The 23,054-nt window shown below is 41.0% G+C and overlaps 1 protein-coding gene across 3 annotated transcripts in view; it reads left to right on the top strand.

Annotated features, from left to right (window-relative positions):
• Window positions 1-15,378, top strand: part of LOC122801567 (U2 snRNP associated SURP domain containing) — a 2,423,494-nt gene extending 2,408,116 nt beyond the window's left edge. For all 3 annotated transcript variants that reach the window (XM_044071008.1, XM_044071006.1, XM_044071007.1), the window contains one exon: window positions 14,185-15,378. In XM_044071008.1, the coding sequence (XP_043926943.1) occupies window positions 14,185-14,347 (163 nt within the window). In that variant the 3' untranslated portion in view covers window positions 14,348-15,378. The remainder of the gene's footprint in view (window positions 1-14,184) is intronic.
• Window positions 15,379-23,054: the final 7,676 nt, after the last annotated feature.

The following is a 23,054-nucleotide window of genomic DNA, read 5'->3' as shown; positions in this document are numbered from 1 at the left end:
ACCATTTCTCAGGGTCTCAAGGGCGCGTTAAGGCTTCTACTACTAAAAATCCAACCCCTTCTGATAGAGATTCCAGGGCGCTGGATAGATGGGGTAAGAAGGTTTGCACGTCTGCAACCTTGGCAATCAGGGCTTTAAACTGTCAATTTCAAATGCTTAAATATCAACAGCATGTCATGGGCTTATTTAAACAGAAAATTATGTTGATTTCTGACTGTGTGGAAAATAGAGTTGCAGGATTTATTGCATTCAGCTGAACAAGTTGGAAAACATACTTTGCAATGTGGTTTTGATTCCTTGGAGGCCTCTTGCAGGGCTGCTGTAACTGGATCTGTGATAAGAAGGCATTCTTGGCTCAAGGAGCAAAATCTGCCTGACCATGTTAAAGCAAAATTGTTGGATGCTCCTTTACAACAGGACAGGCTATTTAGTAATAAGGCAGAAGACGTTTTGAAAAAGATGGAAGATAAAGCTAAATCTATGCAAACTGTAAAAGATTTCCTACAAGTGCAGCCACCCAGGTTCAGTAGGCACTGGCCTACTAAGAACTGGTCCTTCCCAGTACCCACCAGAGCTGCTGAGGTCAAACCCAGACATTCCAAAGGCTCCAGGTTTCAGTCACAAGGAAATTATAGAACAAAGCAATGGGGTGCCTCCACCTCCAAATCTGGAAGTAACAAGGCACCTTCCTACGGTAAACAGTCTCCATGACTTTTCACTGCATTCACCAAGCACTTATCTTTTGGGCGCCCCTTTGGGGGGAAAACTGGCACTTCATGCATGAAACTGGCAACTGATTACCCAGGACAAGTGGGTTTTAAATATAGTATCCCAGGGATACAGATTTCATTTCCACACATTGCCAATCCCAAACGGATGGCCAGATCTGCCTCAAAATCAGTGGGCAGAGGCCCAGAAACAAGTTATATCCCTCATGAATATGGGGGCTATTCAACCAGTACCAGAAAAGGAAAAGGGACAAGGTTTTTATTCAAGACTTTTCCTGGTACCCAGAAAAGACAAATCATGGCATCCAATTCTGGACTTATCCATTCTAAATACATTTCTGGACATTCCAAAATTCAAGATGCTGACTCTACAAGAGTTACTACCTATGCTAGGCAAGGATGCCTGGTTGGTAACTCTAGACTTAAGAGGCTTACCTGCATATCCCATCTAGACTTAAGAGGCTTACCTGCATATCCCAATCAGGGAATCTTGCAGGAGATAACGCCGCTTCAAAGCAGGTTATTTGCATTACCAGTTCTCTGCACTGCCCTTTGGCTTATCTACTGCGCCCAGGGTCTTCAGAAAGTGCCTGGCACCAGTAATTACGTTTTGCAGGCAAAGAAATATTCAAATCTATCCATACCTGGACGATTGTCTAATTCAGGCAGAAAACAAGGACACTCTTCTAGAACATCTGGCATTTGTAAAAAGACTTCTAATTTGTCTAGGGTACACCATAAACGAAAATAAATCACAACTGGTACCCTCTCAAATAATTACATTCCTGTGTGCAAGCTTGAATACAACTGCCCAGATGACTTACCTTACACCAGAAAAACAAATTCAGTTGATGACTTACTTCAAGCAGGTGGCCACAAAAACCCAGCTATCTGTAAGACAAATGCTGCAGGGCTTGGGGTTCATGGCTTCCTGCATTCTAATAATTCCATATGCAAGACTACATATGAGGAAACTTCAATGGTACCTAAAAAGCTTATGTAGTCAACATTGTCACAGCCTGGAAACAATGATTCCTATCATTCCTTGCCTGCAGCAAGAGTTCCTATGGTGGGCAGAGGCTTGCCACCAAAACAAGGGACCGTCATTCATTCCACCCCCTGCTGCCCAAACCCTGACTACAGACGCATCAGATTATGCTTGGGGGGGCGCATCTGGCAGGGAGATGCATTCAGGGCCAATGGAACCCAAATCAAATGCACCTACATATCAACCAGAAAGAGATGCTAGCTGTACAGAATGCTCTGACAGCCTTCAAGGACTATCTTCATCGAGGATAACTGCTGATAAAGACAGACAACACCACAGTCATGTGGTACATAAACAAGCAGGGGGGTACCCATTCCTACCCCCTTTGCAGACTAGCCATGACATTGTGGAACACGGCCTTGACTTATCAAATACATTTACAAGCTCAATTCCTGCCAGGAAAGCAAAATACTTGGGCAGACAAACTAAGCACAAATCTTATGGACCCACACGAATGGCAACTGGATCCACAAATCTTCAGCATGTTGACACGCAGATGGGGGAGCCCAGACATAGATCTTTTTGCCTCACCCCAAAACTATCAGTTGGACAAATTCTGCACAAGAATTCATCACAAAAAAGCTTGGAAAGTGGATGCTCTATCCTTCAGCTGGAAAAACCAGTCTATGCCTTTCCCCCTCTGCCTCTGCTCTCCAAGGTCTTACTAGAAGTCAGACAGGAAAAAACTAAAATTATTCTGATTGCTCCAGATTGCCCTTGCCAACACTGGTACCCACTCCTACGCAATATATCGCACCTTCCTCCGTGGTACCTGCCTCAGACACATACCTACTGTCTCAGCAGAACTATCAAATTCTGTACACTCATCTCCAAACTTTGAATCTTGCAGCATGGCTAATCAACTAATTTCACCAGTTACAGCTCTTAGCAAACCTGTGATGGATGTCATTTTGGAGGCTAGAAGGCCTAGTACTAGAAAATGTTATGCTGACAAATGGAAAAGATTCTGTGCCTGGAACCAAGCACAGGGAATATGCTCAGCAATGCCCAGTATTCCTCAGATTCTGCAGTATTTAACTGAGATGCTTCACAAGGGCCTATCTTTTTCTTCCATAAAAATCCATGCCTCTGCCATTTCAGCTCATTACAACACAGAGCCTCCCCTCTTTTCTCATCCTCTGCTAAAGCAGTACCTCAGAGGGGCCAAAAATTTAAGACCTCGCAGGAGAGCACCAACTCCTGCATGGGACCTCAATTTTGTTTTGGAAAAACTCACTCTACCTCCTTTTGAGCCAGCTGCTACTGCAGACCTAAAATTTCTCTCTTGGAAGACAGCTTTTCTTTTAGCAGTCACTTCAGCTAGAAGAATTTCAGAATTACAGGCTCTCATGGCAGTGGAGCCTTTTATTATTTTTTACCTGGACACGGTGGCTCTCAGGACCAATCCATCCTTTATGCCTAAAGTGGTATCTAGTGTGGCTCTTAATCAGACCATTTACCTGCCAACCTTCTTCCCAAATCCACAGAACAAGGGTGAGCGGATTCTGCATTCATTGGACGTACACAGACAATTAAGATTCTACTTAAACAGGACAAAATCTCTAAGGAAATCTGAGCAATTACTGGTGGCATTTGCTGCAGGGGCAGAGGAAAAGGCTATTTCAAAGCAGACCATTTCAAAATGGATAAGCCATTGTATTTGTTTCTGCTACATGCACCATGGTAAACCTGTCCCCAGGGGGATCAGATCTCATTCCACCAGGGCTGTATCTACTTCTGCAGCCTTTCTCAAAGGGGTTCCTACCAGAGACATTCTAGAAGCTGCTACCTGGAGCACAGTTCATGCGTTCCCCAAAGATTACCATTACCTCTCTTCTCTAAATCCTAGAGCAGGCTTTGCCACAGCTGTCCTGCAGGGCCTTATATCTGCTGCTAATGCTGTATAATTCCATCCTCCCAACCATAGCTTTGGGATTCTACCCAAATGTAATGACTGCAACACTGAAACACGAAGAACATAGTACAATTGTGTACACTTACCATAAATGTAGATGTTTTGAGTGTATTCACTAAAGCATAGGAAGTCTCTGGGACAGGAATCTATCCCTCCAACACGTCCTGTTTATTGTTGTGGTGAGGTTTAGATTCCTAGAGCATGTGGCTCGAGGGGATAAGGTTTTCTTTAGGTGGAGCATGTCCATCAATTCTGGGTTGGACATGGCCTTGTATGTCAGGCAGAGATCACCTCTGAGCAGGTTGTATGCAACCGAGTACAGTTGGAGTTTCTTCAGTCGAGCTGCATAGGGCATCTGTTTGAGGCCAGTGATCCTCTTGGTGAGGTACTTCTGTGGTCTTTCCAGCTGTTGCAGGTGTCTTGTAAGGTACATCCCAAATGGGGCATTGTACTCTATGATGGGGGTCTGATGAGTGATGAGTAGAGGGGCACAATGACCTATTTTGATCTAGATGCAAACCCTTTTGTGATTAGGTGGGCCACATAGAAGGATTTTCTAACCACTTCGGCAATGTGATTATCAAAGGAGAGAGTACTGTCTAGTTGGGTCCCCAGATCCCTTATTATGTTTTCCGTATTTAGGGGACTACCACCTATGTGGTAGTTTGTAGCTACTTTGTTATTTCCAAAGGGAATAACTATGCACTTTTTGGCATTTAGCTTGAGGCCATGATTTTGACACCAGGTATCCATCTCGGTGAGACCCTTTTGGAGGATGTCTGTGTCAGCCGGTGAGTCAGTTATAACCCCTAGTTTGCAGTCGTCTGCGAACTTGGTCAGCCATAGTCCTCCTGTGCTTGCCTGTACCTCTGAGAAGTACAGGGGGATCCTAGGACTGAGCCCTGGGGAACACCACTTGTAACCGGTTTAGCGTCAGATCTAGCTCCCGCAACTCTCAACATGTGGTTTCTGTCCGTGAGCCAATTGACAACCCATCTTGTGACATAGGGGTTTATGTTCAGGCTGGTGAGCTTGTCTATAATACCAGAATGGGGAATGGTGTTGAAGGCCTTTGTAAGGTTTAGGTAGGCTGTATGTACCACCTTTCCCACGTCTATAGCCTTGGTAACTGTCTCAAAAAAGTCCACCAGGTTTAGGAGGCATGATCTGCCCTTAACAAAGCCTAACTGGGAAGGGTCCAGTGTTTGGAGGTTCCCAATGTCTCTGTTAATGAGTTCCATGATGATTCACTCCATAGCCTTGCAGACCAAGCTAGTCAGGCTTATAGGGCAATAGTTCCCAGGGTCTGTTGTGGCTCCACTTTTGTGGTGTGGAGTAACTTGCTGTGCACCACTCTATTGGGTACGTAGCATGTGGAGAGGCTGTTTGAACAGTGTGTTTAGGTGAGGGGTTAGTTCATCTTTGAGCTCATGTAGGACACAGCCTGGGACACCGGCCGGTCCCATTGATGCTGTTTTTTTGGCTTTGGAGAGGGCTATTTTAACCCGAGTGTCTGTGATTTCAGGGGCTGTACATTCTTCTGGTATGGTTATGGGCCCTTTTGGGGGTGAGAGGGGGGGGTGAAGTTTGCACTGAACCTGTCTGCCAGGATGTTGGCAATATCAGTTGGTTCAGTGTATTTTGTGCCATTCTGCACTAACTCCAAGCAGATCTGAGCATTGCCACTTAGATTATTGACATAGCTAAAGAATGCCTTGTGGTTATCTTTGGAGTCCTTGGCAAGTTTTCTATCAAAGCTCGCCTTGGACGATTTTATGAGGGATCGTAGGTTCTTGCTAATACTGATCAGGGATGTCTTCCCTTCTTGGGATTTTACTCTTTTCTGTACTAGTTTCCTCCTTCTATTGTATAGCTTGTTTATGGCAGGGGTCCACCAGACTGGTTTATTTTTCTTGGAGGAGCGAGTCTTGGTTTTGCTTGGGATAGCACGATCTGTGCTTTCTTGTAGGTGCCCGTAGAGTGCATTAGTAAAGGATTTTGCAGCTTGGACAGCATTAACCTTTAGCATGAGGGCTTTGAAACTTTCCACCTCCGTCTTAAGTAACATGAAGTTTGCTTTTGAAAAGTTTTTCATGGTGGTTTCCTTGTCCGGGGGTGGGGGTGGAATGTGGATATCCAAAGTGATTTGTTTATGGTCAGATCTAACCAGCGAGGGGTTGACCTCCGGTGTGGAACACCAGTCGCCCATGTTGGTGATGACCAGGTCCAATATTTTGTCACCTCTGGTGGGAGTGGTAACCAGTTGTTCCAGGGCATTTGAGTTTATAAATTCTAGGAAATGTTGGGCAAGGGAGTTAGTACTTGAGTAGTTCTCCCAGTTAAGGTTTGGGTAGTTGAAATCACCCAATATTAGGGTATTTAATAGGACCTTTTTGTTACCCAGTGTTTCCAGAAATGCGGAATGGGGGTCCTGGGACATGGTGGGTGATATGTAGCAAGCTACAATTTGAATTGCAGTTTTGCCCGTTATTAGTTGCACGTGGATAATCTCTGAAGCATCGTGCTGTGCCACTAACCTGGAGGTGTGGGTATCCTTGATGAATATGGATACTCCCCAGCCTTTTGTATTTCGGTCCGGGCTCTGTGGCCGAAATGTATGGTATGAGTTTAGCCTGGTAGTGCTGGGGTGCTGTTTGGAGCCTTAAACCAGGTTTCTGTTACTGCACATGTATCAATTTTCTCCATACTGAGGAGTGCCTCGAGTGCGTGCATTTTGAGGTTTAGACTTCTGGCATTGAGTAGTATTACCCTCAGATTTTTGTTACTTGTGCTATTTACATCCGTGGGTTTGTCTTTTGAGCCTTGCCTAAAAAAGGCATTGTGGGGGTGGCAAGAGCCTTGGCCAGTATTTGAAAGCCTAAGAGTGACAGGTGCAAGCCGTCTCTAGTGAAGCAGCGTGGCTTGTCGAGCATGTCATCCCAGGCAGACACACACTGGATCCCCTTTGAATGACACCAGAAACTTTGCCAATTTTTGAAACTGATAATTTTTTCTTTATACCGTGGTATCTTTCTAGGTGAGGGCAGGATGCTACTCAGGGTCAGGGTCATACCGGCCTGGGCTTACATGGTCAGAGAGCTCTTCCATGTCTCTCTTCATGTAGTCCAGGGAGGTACGGCTCAGGTCATACACCAACATGGACAATGACAGAGTCGTATTTGTAGTTGTTCTGGAGTGACCTGAGTGCTTGTGTTATGTGGCAGATCCTGGCACCCGACAGGCAGCTAACGGTAACCTTCTCCTTATTCAGCCTAGTGAGTGGGACGTCAGTGTGCCTGACTATAGCGTCACCTATTACTAGTATGTTGCGTATGTTATTTTGCCTTGAGGGCTGTAATTGCGTGGCACACTGGTTTTGTGAAGTATGTGTTTCATGGTTTGTGTTGGGGGGGTGGAGGTTGCTTGGATGTCTGCTTTGGAGGGCTCTGTTGCTTTTGCAGATTTTTATTTAGAGCCTCTGTGTATGTTTTCGTGTATTTACGTGTGTTTTTTGGCAGTACTGGTTTAATGGGTCTATGTGAGACTGGTGGTGTGATGCCAGTATTTCCCTTCTCCTCTTGACTGCCTGATCCATTCTTGGGTTGAGAGAGCTTAGCCTCCAGTTTGGCTGTATAATTGCATCTCTCGCATGTATTAGTGTTTGGTGGTAGGAGGAGAGGATTGTCTGTGTACATGAGGCAGTTGTAACATTGTCTCAAAATGCCCAGATTCACCAGTTGTACTGGAGAGTACACCTGAAACTGCCCTTTGGACATGCCTGAATAGGTACAGTAAACTGTTTTACTGAATGGCTGGTAAGGTCAAATAGAGAGCCTTGTCCTTCTGTAGTGCTAGGGTTTATAAGTGCTTGCTATGAGTTTTGAGCAAGTGCTGGACTGAGAAATAAGTGGCTTGAGTGCTTAAGTTGAAAGTTTGTCTAGTTCCAAGGGAACAATTGAAGAGGAGACTTTTTGGAGCCTGGAATATTTATACCCTAGCTAACCGGTGCTGCCCGGTGCACAAAACTGGGCAAATGCGGTTTTTATAGCAGGGAAATGAAAGAGATAGAAATTAGTCCAAAATGGCCAATAAACTACTACTTTCTGTGCTGAAACCATTCCTCCAGGGACAGATAGGCTGCTCAAAGCTCCCCTCTCTCACAGGTGAACAGAGAAACTTCCTTCTATCCAAGTAAGGTATGGGCAAATACAGAGATTTGTAACACAGCCCTGAATTCAGCACTAACCTGAAAACTGGACTATACTAGCTTAGAAAGGCGGGAAACAAGTATATATATATATATATATATATATATATATATATATATATATATATATTTCAGAAAATAAAGCAGATACAATAAAAAAACACTTTAAATGCACATATAAAGATGCTTATTGTTATATATCTCAGTTCTGAGTTGTAGTCAATGTCCCTAGTAATAAAGTAGGAAGCAACAGAAATACAGTAAACGCAGATGAATAAAGTGCAAATTTATATATATATATATATATATATATATATATAACAATAGAAAACAAACAATCTGATTTAAACAAGTTACCCAATTAACCAGAAAAAAATCAAAACTGAGCTGTGTTCCAGCAGTCTTCAATCAGACAAGTTCTAACTGCACACTCCCGCTACTAGGGTGCAGGGGAACCTTCTCCAAAATAGATGGCCTGGATCAGTGCTCAAGTTATACAACAGGCCTGAATCTGGTCCTATGCTACAGCAACAAGGCGCACCAATTTCAGAAAGAAAACGTTCAAATAAGCAGGCACAATAAGCCTGTGACCAGAAATTCCAAGCTCAGAAGGGCAGAATCCAGCCTCTCCTCCCACAAGAGTGCAGACCACAAACCTTTTTAATGTAGAATAACTGGCCTGAAGCCCAAGTGCTTAAACCAGAACTAATACACTTAGAATAGCAGACACTGAGCTTTCAATCAGCACTTCCCAGCTTAGAAGGATGTAAGCTTACCTGTCCTGCCACAACAGTGCAGACCACAAACCTTCTTAATGTAAAACAACCGGTATGAAGCCCAAGTGCTTAAACCAAAAGACTTAGAACGGTTACAGTTTAATCAGGTTACTACCAAGCAGCAATAAGTGCAGCAGAATAAATAAAATTGAGTACTTTTAAGAAGAGGCAAAAGCAAAATAAAGTAGGAGGAAACACAAGTACAGTAAAAGCAGATGTTTTTTTTTTTTTTTTTTGTCAGAGCAGTAGCTTCTGAAGTAGTGCTTAAAAGCCATGTTTTGATCATTCTCCAGCCCTTGCCAGAAGATGTTAACAGCCAGGCCTAGATGGCATCATTGGATAAAGAATTCTTGCATGGGCTTCTCTCACGAATTATATTTAATTCCTGGAGGAGCAAAGCTGTGACACTGGAGTGAGTCAAATAGATATTTGCCTTTGCAAACACTAGATAAGTAGGAACTATCCAAACAAGTAATGGTTGTTATGAAGAAGCTAACAAGGGCTGGCTAATATTGACAGTAAAGAGCATTTGAAAAGAAGCAGGCCTTGCTTGTCATGGCATCAAAGTAATGGTAAAGAGAAACATCCTCTTCCATTCTAGAAGCCCCTGGCAGTACTGACTAACCATTCATGTTCACTCCCTTTCTTCTTGTATTCCCTGCAATGGGTGAAAAGCTTGCATTAAAGAAAGTGATCCCAGCCAACATCTTGCTGATGAGTAAGAACTGTAATCTCGCATTAGTACAAAATATAAGTTATATGTAAGCTTACTTTATGAGGATGCCCACATGTCCATTGAGACCAAAAGGCCTCCATAATGGAGATAGTGGGACAGCTGTCCAGCAGAGCAGTGAAGAAAGTGCTGCAAGAACAGGAAGGGAAGAGGTTTTCTTCCTGACTGTTCCTTCTAACAATAAAAAAAAAACAAACAAAAAAAAAGCTCATGGAGGCCAGTCTTTGGTCTGCCCAGGTGAGAAATTTAAGATGTTGATATTAAAGGCACTTCTTCCCTTACTGTCAAGGGTACACTGCTAGCCAGTCTGGTGCTAAAGCACACCTGTCTGCATGTTGCTATCCACCAGGATCACAGATGCTTCTGCAGATTTACAGTGAGAGAGAACCACTTTTAGTTCACTTTTCGTCATTTTGGATTGTCCAAAGCTCTTATAGTCTTCATGAAATGATTAGACTGTCTACCAATTTGACAGCTGGAGAAGCCCATATTTGTCTGTACCTGATGACTGCTTTGTTTAGTCCCAAGCTTCACTGTGTGAACATCCCAAAATCCAACTCAAAGCCGGAGACAAACAGCAGGGTCCCTATTATTTTAGCGAACGCAATTAATTGCAAACGCTGTTTAGTCGAACGTCATTACGTGAAATAGCAAAATACTGAAAGCACGGAACAGTGATTTTTTTTCCTAGGGAAAAAAAATCACTGGGCCATTTTCTGGACTTTGCCATTTCCTCCACTGTGGTGCAATCTCAGAGTTGGTATATTTAAGTAGGGGGTGTGTTCTGATTTTGATTTTACAGATCAGGGATTTTTTTCCCTGGGACAAAAATTGCTGATCCGTGTGTTCAACATTTTGGGTTTTGGGGGATTGTGGGTCGATTATATAGCGTTTGCAATTCAGTGCGTTCGCTTATATAATATAGACCCAAACAGAAGCCCTGTCTCTCTGGCTGCAAGAATATTTGTCCCTATTCTTCTGCTGGCAAAGGGGTTGCACGCCAGAACTGCACTGTGGACCTTGGACCACATGTCCATATCCATTTTGATAGTACCTGTATCTTGACTGCATATGAGAAAAAAGTATGTAGAGTGTGTCATTCTCCAAAACAGACACCCACTGACACACTGGATCCCTCTTTCTTCTGTAATGAAGGAATTGCTGTGATGGGCAACTTAGGCAGACTAAGCTTGGCCAGACTGTGAAAACAGATGCCTCAGCTCTGACTTAAGAAGGCCACCTGGCACACCTACGTCATTGGCTGCTTAGCTAATTGCAGGTGAATCAAATGTGTAACTGTAAAGTAGATGATGGCCTTGTTAGTTACAAGAAGCGGGAGCACCAGTTTATATCTGCAAGCCACATGTATCCCTTCCAGGCACAACATGCTAGCTGGCATGCTTTGCAGCTGTGAATGGAAGATGGACCCTTAAATACTCAGGAGCATGTGGGAAGCCCAGTATTGGACTTCTTCACTTCAAGCAAGAATCACTTTTACCCCTTTATCTGCAACAGATTCTTAGTCACATGGTCTGGAAGGAAGGTCTGCTGTGCACCCCCTACTCTTCTCTTCCTCATCCCCTGTGAGTACAGCAGAATGGGCAAAACTTGTTTTGATTTCACAATTCTAGCCTAAGCAATATTGTTTTTTCACCCTAGTATACATTGCCCAATAGGAACCTCTACTCATACCTTAACATAGCAAAAGGGCACAGTAGTGAACTCAAATCTAAAAGCACAGAGGATGGTGGTGTGGATCCTTTCAGCCTTTCTTTCATGGGCTGATTGCCAGTTGAGGTGATCCATGCCCTGCAGGAAGGTAAAAGGAAAAGTGCTTGAAAGTCGCTCTTGGCAAAGTGCCAAGAGTATTTCACCTAAATGCAATCTAAGTGCCAAAGTGTTGCAGAATTGCTACTCAGAAGTCTGTCTTGTAGTTCCCTTAAAGTGTATCTTTCAGACATTTTTGCATGCCTGCCAGTGGTCCTCCTCCTGTCCTTGCACAGCCTGATGATGAAGTAGTTCTTAAAAGAGAACCTGTGTATAAAGTCACCAAGTAAATGTAGCCCACCTGCTTGAGAAATTATTTTTTTTTCTTAACCAAATGATGCTTACTCCATTCATGTGTAGAGCTTTAAACTGTCTTAAATTCCTGTAGTAAAAAAAAAAATAATTTCTCTAGTATCCAGAGTTTCTTGGCTTTCAAGTACAACATGTTTTTTTTATAGTAATCCACAAGGATTAGGTTAGTCTGAGGACTAACCCCTTCTTATACCAAAAGGGGAATCCAAAAGTGAGCCTCAAACCATCTAGCTGTGTACCCCCCCCCCCCAACCCCCACAGTATGAAGACAAGAAAGTACTTTAATTATTAGATGTCTGACAGTTTAGGTATTAGATTGCCAGGATCAATATGGTCAGGTGAGGAGACCAGTTGCTTCTCTTTACATCTGGGGGAAGCATTCCTGGGTCATAACAGACTCTGTCTAGATGGTTGACTTGGCTGCAGGACAGTCTGCTTTTTGTCAGATGAGAAACTGGATGCTGTTGCAAAAATGTGTTCCACTAAAATAGTGGCCACCACAACAGCTTTGTTTGTATTTAATTGTGTCAACCCAAGAGATTTTCTTCAGGCAGTGCAGACTAGATGTACAGACTGAGTCAGCTCTGCAATTCTTCAGTCTCTGTTTTAATCCTTCACAGCATATTCCTTAGTTCTAGTATCCTTCTGCAGTAAGGGAATGCTGCTGCAACAGTAATCATTAAAATGAACGTTATAGTTATCTATGCAATTTACCATGGCAGTAAATGTTCAAGTAGAAGGTCTCTTCTGCATTTTGTCGTGTAGGTAGGTAAAGAAGTTCACCCAGAGATTCCAGTGCCATAAAGTATATGGGAACAGCGCACCATTACATGCTAACAAAAATTGCAGTACTTTCCCTTTTTCTTCAATTAAAAGAGTGTCTTAATGGAACAACTCTTCATTACAGTAAGCAACATGAAAGTCAGACTATTTCAGGATGTCTGTACCTAACAGGAGGATTTCATTGTGCAATATTTTGTGAAACTGAGATTTTAATTCACTGTGGTACCTTGACTGGTAAGTAGTCATTTTGTCTTAATTTATTTTCCTGTAGTTTTAAGATATGAGCATCTTTTTCCCCCCTTCCTTTTGTGGGTGATGCCAGAATGCGAAACTTGAAGCCTGCTTTTAGTAATAGCTCACTTTTTAAAGGCAAATTGTATGCAACTGTACTTGGGATTAACTGTTGGCTCAGACTATGTTAGCCTGTTGTTAATATTATCCTCATCTGTAAACCACTGTGTAGAGTAAGTAACTTTGTTACCCAGACATTATGGTGAGTATGTATTGCCTAGGTGTTTCAGAAACTTTTCAAGTTATCCATAATACTTTAAATAGATTCTTTACTCTGACACGTTTTCTATATGTATGTATGTTTTGGGGTGGTTATTTTAAGAAAACAATAAAAAACATATTTAATTTGGAGCGTGGACTCGGTCAGGAATTTACTTTGAAAGCACTTTACTTTTTAATTCTTTCCACCATCCTGCAGCTTAGTAATTAGGGTTTTTTTTCAAGAAGTACGGACCTGCTGGCGTAGCAGGATAATGCCCTGACCACACTTAGTACAGCCTTTGTTGAGTTAACAGCAAGGGAAACTGTAAGCGTTGAGCAGTTGGACATGGGCGTAAGTGGCTGTTTCTGGCGTTTCCAGCTCTAGGTGATGGAGGCTTTTCAGTCCATTGCCGTATTGACCACACTAGGAGTGTTGATGCTTAGCAGGCAGCATTATGAGTCAAGATGATGCCATGCTGCAGGTAGAGCCAAAAGGTCTGGTTCTGTGTACTGTCATGCATGTATATTCTCAGGCAGCTACAGTAGGAAGGCATTAGGTCAGGTAGAGAGCGAAACCACATGATTGGTAGAATGGCTTGTTCCCTAGCACCTACGTATTGTCTTCTAGGGAAACCAAAAGGATTCATTAACGTGTCACCCCTTTCAGGGATTGAATGGGTCTTGGGGTGTTCACCCTTCCTGTTGAGCAAATGGACTTGAATCTGTCCCTGTAGATGAAGAAGTGTGTCAGGTGGTGCAGAAAATGGGAGCGATTGGGCAGATTGTGTGTGTTGGCAGGGATTGAAGTAATGTTACTTATGAAATGATGTGGTACCTCATTTTTCAGTTGATTTTTTTATTATGATTTCAGTCTTTTTTCCTCCCCTTGTTCTCGTTATGATTTGAAACTTTCCTAGAACTGCTAATTTTATCAATAGGCTTTTTGGTTTTACTTCTGTTGTTCTGAGTTATCTCCTTTGGTAATCCATATCAGAAGTACAATAACAATATCTGTGTCTCTGGAAAGAGCTGCATGGAAGAGCTATCCCTCCTCTTTCTTTTCCCTATGTGCTGTCGTCAGCAAGAGATGAAGCAGCTTAGAACATATCTGTAGGATACCTCTAACTGAAGATGAAATTTGTTCTATAAAATGTGTCAGTTGAGATTTGTCAAAGTCTAATAGATATTCACTTATCTAGTGTTACGACACAGTATGATGTGTAACGTCACATGGTAGTAGTTTCCTTTCTGCACATGAAACAGTATTGATACCTTTTGAAATCTTTTACAGCAGATACACCGAAACATTAAGCAAGCAATGCAAAATTTTAATTAAGCTCAGGAGTACATTGTGATTTCTTGTTTTCAGTGCTTTGTTTTAGAACTTTTCTTTATACCCATATTTATTTCTATCAATTTAAAGATCACGATCTGGTTCACGAACTCCGAAGAGGTCCAGAAGATCACGTTCCAGGACACCTAGAAAGTCAGGGAAAAGGTCAAGATCTCATTCTAGATCCAGGTCCCGGTCCCGATCCCGATCCCCCCACAGATCACACAAAAAGTCGAAAAAAGGCAAACACTGATGAACAATTCACATCTCTCTGTGACATTATTTTCTGAAATTGCAGTGTTTATAATGTACTTGAACAGTTTCTCCAAAGCAGAAGGCATTCCTGAATTTCTATGAATGCACATATGATCATGGATAACTACATCTCTAGAACGAGCACTGTTTTATATTGTAAAAAAAAGACTTAATGTGATTCTCTGGAATCCGACATATTTTATGATACGGTTCTTGTGAAATATTTGTGTAATTATAGTCCTGGTGTAGTGAGATTTTGTTTTTAGAATGTTTAGATAAAATAACAGTGTTTTCTTTTTTGTAGCTCTGATATTTTGAATTAAAATGTGAAATAAAATTATTAAAATTTCAGAGAATTCCCACAGCATGCTGCTGACCTAGTCATGGAGACAGTACATTGGCAGTTGACTTTGTATTGTATATAAGTATGCTTTGCATTAATGTTTTACATTTTTCATGATATTCTCCAATGTCTTTCTGGAGCACAGAGTAGCATTTTTGACACTTGAGCTAGTAAATTTCAAATATATTTATTTTTATCAAAGAAAATTACTGAAGCAGCATGAATATTTTCACTGTGTAAATTGAGAAAGGTTTGATGCAAAAAAATTGTAATTCCATTTGTGATTATACTGAATTGCAGAACCAGTTCACTGTTTAATTTTCAGAACTAAATTGAAAGAGTACATATTGTGTCTTGGTTGAACCTCTCTTATGGAACTGAACAAGGCAGTCGAACTTGTCTTGGCTGTATTCTTTCCTATCTTTTGGACAAGGTAAGTTTTAGAAAAGTCTGGCAGTCTTGTCTGCTGATTGCTGTCACGTCTTCAAGATGCCCAGGTTGTCCCAAAAAAAAAAAAAAAAAAAAAACCAGAGCTAGCCATCACAATAAAAGATAGCCCCAAGCCCTTTGACACTTCATAATTTCAGGCCAAAGAACATCTTGATGACATAGTTCTTTTTTTCTGAAATGGTAACATGTAATGGTGCAAAGAAGATGCAAGGTAAAATAAAAAGTGATAATATAGAGGTGGTATTGTGCTGTAGAATACTTTTTTATAGAGGACTTGCATAGGTCTTAGAATAATAATTTCAGGAATGATGGTCTTTTGATGGTAGAAGAGACTAGTTTATAGAGGAATAATGACTACATGCTAATTGAAACCAGAATAAGCTGAGGTAGTTGATAATCAGAAAGTATCCTAGGTGTGACATCCCACCACTGGACCAGTAATCAAGGAGCCTCAGTCCTCACCACTGGCACCAGTGGGGACATACACTGAGAGGATGACAAGGTACACACATAGTGTTTCCAGATGCAGCTCCCTGCATCAAGTGTAATTTCCCTTAAGAGCACACAGAGACTACAGTCAGTGCGGGGTTGGATTCTCACTCCTCCTCCAGATCCCTAATAAGACTTCCCACTGGCACAGCTATAGAGTTGAAATCTCAGCTGAGTGATCAAGCCAAGACCTCCAGCACTCTCTATCCAACCAGTGCTTCATGTCCCTACCCAAGTAGCTGACACACACAGACACACACCCACACACTGAGTTTTGATTTACTCACACACCTGGGAAAGGCTGGCACTGGTTTACTAACTATGCCCCCTTCTGCCCAGACTATAAGGTAGTTATCACTGCCGCAAGTCACTCCTTATCAGCTACTTTAAGGCTCTTAACAAAGGGTGTCCAATCTTACTGTGTAATGTTACTATTAATACAAATGGTAGTTTGACCAAGAGCAAGGCTGTTAGGAGTGGGCCCACAGTGTCACCAAATAAATATGCAAGTACTCTTAGAACTTAAATAGCTCTGCAAAGATCAGCCACAATGAAAGGTTTAAATATATTTAATAATAAAAAACAAGACAGTAATAAATATATATTTATGGTGACATCAGGGTTCAAAATCACAGGAAATATTTAAAACAACATTGCAGGACAGTCTCAAATAAATGAAGAAAAACATCTAAACTATGTTTCACTATATTCCTTACTAAATATAAGAGAATTGCTATACCCTAGTTAACTTACTTACAAAGCAAGGCAAATGTGTTGAGTGGATCTTTATGTTGTCATGTCCAAGACCGAATACAATGCTGTCTCTGTCTTAGAGCGTAGGTTAATATCTCAAATATTACTGCTGGGCTAGCTTGCAGAATGACATAATTTCTTGTCATCTGAATCCTAGTTCCCAGGCCCCAAAACAACCATTGATGGCAGTTGGTAGCATTTAGCATCTACCTGTAAGAATACAGACAAGAGCTTTTCCTCAGATCTTTGGCAAATGGTGGAAGTCATAAAACAATAAAACACTTCCAAGACAATACAGAAAACTTGTCAGCACAAACTTGCTGACATAAACTAATTTAATTTCAGCTGTTTTTCTGAAGTTAACCTCCTGTATTCCAGTTTCCACTGTTAAAATATATACATCTAAACAGTTACAATTGTGCATGTGCATTTCCTGTTCTGTTCCAGTAGGACATGCTGTTGTTATATCTTAAGCACAAGCCCCCTACAAAACACCTCTTCAGCACACATGCCTGTAGAAACCATCTTATATGACATACAGTTCTAATACATTTGTAACACAAGCATCTTTTATAGATCATGTTGATATTCACAAATGACATACAGTTATTTACAAAATTCCATATAGCTGTGCTGGCAGTACCTCCTTTTGTTACACTTCTGTGTAAATCATGTTAGTATTCACAAGTGACAATTATTTACAAAATTCCAGCTAGCTGTGCTAGCAGTACCTCCTTTGTCACACAGGGTAACACCCCCTCCACACACACGCGCACACATACATACACGCGTGTGTGTATACACACACACACACACACACACACACACACATGCTCACACATCAGAAACATTCTGTCAAGTGCTGGTGCTTTGCATCCATTTTTAGAAAAAGAAGTGGTAAGAGTTTAGAGATGTCATTTGCAGTAGTAAAGTATTGCATTGGCTTTGAACATTCCATAACACCAGAAACCGAACCAGAATAATTCTGTTGGAGTCATTAATGCTAAACATTGAGGATAGACGTTCCCTGGTATCAAAGAAGTGTAGGTTCTTGGAGCGCACTAAATGTTCATTGGATAGTCAACAGTATTCATTTACATAACCTTTGTGATCCTACCACATTCCAAGTGTAGGACCAGACAGGGCTGGTAGTTCTTCTTTCAAAGCATGGGTATTTAAATTATATAATTCACGCATTGTTTTTTTTATGAATGACAATTTTCTTCTAGCTCACCAGAGAAAGGAGAAAAGCAAATACTTGACTTTGTTTCATTTTCTATTTTCTTTTGAGTGTAAAAAAATCTGCATATTTTCATGGTTCTTGTGAGGTTATTTTATTAAGTAGGATGGTGTGTGAATCTCTCTAGATGTTCATTGAAGGATGTACTCCTGCAGTATAAATCCTTATCCATGGGAAGTAACCAACTGTGGACAAGATGTCTACCCTTCCTTTCTTACTGTTATAGCTTTAGCAGATGTCCCCAGCAAACGGAGGTCCCCTTGTATGTCATTTATTTATTTAACATTTGTTGACCAGGGAAAGTCTGAGGACGGACCTTATTTTCAGCAGAAGCCCGAGGAGAAACGCTCCAGATGGCATGTCTTTAACATTGGTTTGATGTATGGTTTAGAAGGATGAACTTTTCACCCCATTTTCCAGGTGTTCTTTATATGGATTACTTTTGCAGTAGTATTCATGACATACAGCAATTAACCACAAATGACGTCCTCCAGACTTCCAAAGTCCATTTTTGTCATGGTGTGGGCTGGCCCTTCTCCAGGACCAGGGCATAAGGCTGCATTTCACATAAAAAGCACAGTGAACCTGTGCCAAATTCAGTTATTTTTTGCTTCTGGCATATGTTAAGATTTGCTGTAGATCTCCAGTTTAAATAGATTTTTGAAACGTAATTACCATTATAGGGAAGTCTTTTTTCTGTTTTACTGACTTTGCTAGTTAACAGCTCCAGGTGATGCCTTTTTCTGATTCCCAGAGTATGTAATGCAGGCCAGGAAAGTGTTTGTGATTATTGGTATCAGATCCCTTGCAAAGATTTGCATTCTATGTGTTTGTTTTGCAGAGGAGAGTCTCAAATTAAGAAACTGTCAGATTTGTGAGTGTTTCAGTAGGGGTGACCTACAGAAATAGGAAGGCCTCCCTAGTGCTTGGTTGATGCAGAAAATTTTGGAGGCCCTAATGCAGTCTTCAGAGTTTAGCAGTCATCCACTGGTATGGGAGGGGCTCTACCTCACAAGAAAAGCAGGAAAAAAAAAAGCATAGGCATAACATTTTTTTGAGTGTGATGGAGCCTTGAAAATGGCATGTTTGAGAAAGTGAAAGGCCTGTCCCCTGGCGTGATAGGCTTGAAGGCACCAAATCTGAATGAAGTAGCTTCCCGACCCTTGAGCTCAGCATCTGTTTTACCAACTGGCTTCTGTCTCCCTGTGGAGGTAACATGTCAGTTGCTTCCAAAACATCCTTCTGGTAATCTTTCTATGTTGTAAAGTATTCAGACAACAAAGTTTGTGCTCTGTAAACTGCCGGACGCAAAACATTTGCATTGAAATAGTGGTGCCAACTGGTAAGAAAGATTTAGCTGATCATTGTGTTTAACTGTTGCAGTAATAGGAATATGGGGTTTCCTTGCTGCTGTGGAAGTACTTGGCCTGCCCAAATACCAGAGTCATTGTGCCCTGCTTCAGGCCCAGCAAAAAGCTCTCCCTGACATCAGGACATCTTGGTATAAGGGCAGTCATACAGCACCATAGAACCATACTACAAGTTGTTTCTTGCCATTGGAACCCAAAGCATCCAGTGTGTAGAGTGCATCTGTTGGTCCATGCCAGAGAAGTTTGAAAGTTTTAGTTATTGTATGTTATCAGCTCAGACATTCTTGGTCTCCCTGGACATAAAAATGTACATACACATCCCCATTGCAAGAACTAATAGGGAGTATCTGTGTTTCAGAGCAGGTAGGAAGCATTATTATTTTTCTGCTCGGCCCTTTGGTTTATCTACTGTGCCTAGTATTTTCACAATGTGTCTGGCCCCAGTAATTGCGTTCTGCAGAACAAAGGGCATTCAAATTTACCCCTATCTAGTGATTGCCTGATTCAGGAGAATCTGTGAAGAAACTTCAGACAGATTGCAATGATCTAATCAATAAAAAACAGCCTGTTGCCATGGATATGAACTTTCCCACTATCTCCATTACCAGTGTGGTGGATGTGGGCTTCCTGAGGCAATATAGAAATTGCCTCATGTCGACTGACAACCAACTAATTCTCAAAAAAACTGATATGGTATGTGAGAGATAAAATCACTCCTAATGTCAGTCAGGTTGTCAGTAGTACACAGGCTGAACCCATCACACAGTTCAAAGCAAGCACATAGACCCACATACACCAGACTATAATTCATACCACACTTTTCGGCCACCTAACCTTGACCGAAACACTAAAGGCAGAGGCGTGTCCATATTCATTAAGGATATCCACACCTCCAGGCTAGTTTCTCAACATAATGCATCTGAAATTATCCAAGTGCAGCTAACACTGGGCAAGACTGCAATCCAGGTTGTAGCTTGTTACAGATCCCCCACCATGCCCCAGGATTCCCACTCTTCATTTCTTCAGACACTTGAAAATATTAAGGTACAACCCAATACCATAATTATGGGCGATTTCAACTACCCCACCATCAACTGGGAAAACTCTTTGTGTACCAACTCATTCACTCAACGTTTTCTGGAATTCATAAATTCCAGTGCCTTGGATCAGCTTGTCCACACCCCCACCAGGGGCAGCAATATCCTGGACTTGGTCATTATCAATATGGATAACCGGTCTTCCATGCCGGAGGTCAACTCCTCGCTTGTCAGACCCGACCACAAGTTAATCACCCTAGACATCATATCCCACCCCCGTTAAGGAAACCACTGTCAAAAACTACTCCAAAGCCAACTTCATGCTTCTTAAGACAGAAGTGACAAACTTCACGACACTCATGCAGACGAAAAATAGAGGTACGACTGCTGAATCTTACACAAATGCAATGTATAAGCACATACACGAGTGCATGGATTGTGCCATCCCCAAAAGAATCAAGATGCTATCCTCCAAAAAAAGGAAGCTAATCTGGTAGTCCCCTGCCACAAACAAACTTTACAACAGAAGAAAGAAGCTGTTGCAAAAAAGAGTAAAATCCCAAGATTGGCGGAACTCCCTGGTCAGTTACAATAAAGGCTGTCTTCCAAAAATAAACTGTTCGTATCAGCAATGATGACATAAACCAATTTCCAAAAACTGGACCCGTTTATTAACCACAAAAATAATATGAAAATCAGAACAAAAAACTGGATTTAGCGCTTTCATCTCCCACCGGAGACCTCATCAGAATCAATGAGTGATACTGTTGCAGTTCCTTTTATATCAAAATAGTAAAAGCAATAAAAAGCTCATAGGCTGGCCATGTTAATTACTAAGTGGAAATCATTTCAAAATGTTAAAGATATATACATCCTTTATCTTTTTTTCCATGTCATATAAGAAAACTAAAGGGAGGAAATATAATACAAAGTACACAGAACAGTAACTAAACAGGTACATACTAATGGCAGTACAAAATGTACAAAAATGTTAAAACATCACCTAATCATAATCTGGTGGATATATTTTTTAAAAACTCTCCCCTGTATTTGGTGTCTACTATATCTGTGCATGTACCAATGAAAATATACAGTTTCAAAACTACATACACATATTATTAATCATCCTATTACTGTTGGTTTGTCCTTGTAGTGTTGTATAACCATACAAGGTAAATGCAAAACTACTATTTTGTTCCTATAAAATTGATGAACATAATGGCCCTAACATTGTAAAACTAAAAAATGATTAGTAAATATAAATCATAAATACAATAAGAACCCATTGGTCTAAACATCCAAAAATATATATGTGAAATACATTTGTGTATACTTATATATGCATATATATTCCACATGTGTATTATAATATAGTATTATAGTATAGTATTTTTGATAGATTTTTACACTTTTTTATATATATTTTTTTATATATATTATATACAATATCCTTCACAGAATTTTTGCACATATTTACTTTATTTTATAATCTTAATAACAATATTCATAGATATATAATATTTATTTATATACATACAATACTATAGTATAATACACGTGGAATATATATGCATATATAAGTATACATAAATTTATTTCACATATATATTTTTGGATGTTTAGACCAATGTGTTCTTATTGTATTTATATTTATTTACTAATCATTTTTTAGTCTTACAATGTTAGGGTCCATTATGTTCATCAATTTTATAGGAACGAAATAGTAGTTTTGCATTTACTTTGTATGGTTATACAACACTACAAGGACAAACCAACAGTAATAGGATGATTAATAATATGTGTATGTAGTTTTGAAACTGTATATTTTCATTGGTACCTGCACACAGATGTAGTAGACACCAAATACAGGGGAGAGTTTTTAAAAAACATATCCACCAGGTTATGATTAGGTGATGTTTTAACATTTTTGTACATTTTGTACTGCCATTAGTATGTACCTGTTTAGTTACTGTTCTGTGTACTTTGTATTATATTTCCTCCCTTTAGTTTTCTTATATGACATGAAAAAAAAGATAAAGGAGGTGGGAGACGAAAGCGCTAAATCCAGTTTTTTGTTCTGATTTTTTTATTATTTTTGTGGTTAATAAACGGGTCCAGTTTTTGGAAATTGGTCTATGTCATCATTGCTGATACGAACAGTTTATTTTTGGAAGACAGCCTTTATTGTAACCGAACTGCATATTGGATTTTCTTGTATGTTTTATTTTGCTTGGAACTCCCTGGTCAGCCTCAGCAAGAAGCTGAGATCCCTCATAAAATTCTCCAAAGCTAGTTATGAAAATAAAATCCCCACTGATTCCAAAGACAACCACAAAGCATTCTACAGCTATGCCAAGAATTTCAATGGCAACACTCAGATTTGCTCTGAGCTACAGCACAATGGCACTAAATATACAGAACCAACCGATATTGCCAACATCCTGACAGATCGGTTCAGTGCTAACTTTACCCCCCTCTCACCCTCCAAAGGGCCTATCTTAATACTGGAAGAATGCAAAGCCCCTGTAATCACGGATGAACAAATAAAGACTGCACTCTCCAAAGCCAAGAACACAGCTTCCATGGGACCAGACAACATCCCGAGTTGCATACTGCACGAACTGTAGAACGAACTGGCACCCCACCTAATTACCATGCTCAATCATAGCCTCACCTCAGGCTCTGTGCCTACTGAATGGCGCACAGCAACAGTTATCCCAATCCACAAAGGGGGTGCCACCACGGACCCCGGGAACTACTGCCCCATTAGCCTGACGAGCCTGGTCTGCAAGGCCATGGAACAAGGTAGGTCATGTCTACTAAACCTGATTGACTTCTTTGAAGCAGTCACTAGAGCCGTAGATGAGGGCAAGGTAGTACACTCAGCCTGTCTTGACCTCGCCAAGGCTTTCGATACCATCCCCCACTCTGGAATTATAGATAAACTCACCAAACTTGGCATAAATCCCTGTGTCACAAGATGGGTGGCCAACTGGCTCACTGACAGAACTCAAACAGTAAAA

Source organism: Protopterus annectens, chromosome 5.part0, assembly GCF_019279795.1.
Source record: "Protopterus annectens isolate FY-2018-M chromosome 5.part0, PAN1.0, whole genome shotgun sequence".
In the NCBI taxonomy this organism is placed as follows: domain Eukaryota; kingdom Metazoa; phylum Chordata; order Ceratodontiformes; family Protopteridae; genus Protopterus; species Protopterus annectens.
Note: the sequence above shows the minus strand (reverse complement) of the source record. Positions and strands in the feature narration are given on the sequence as shown.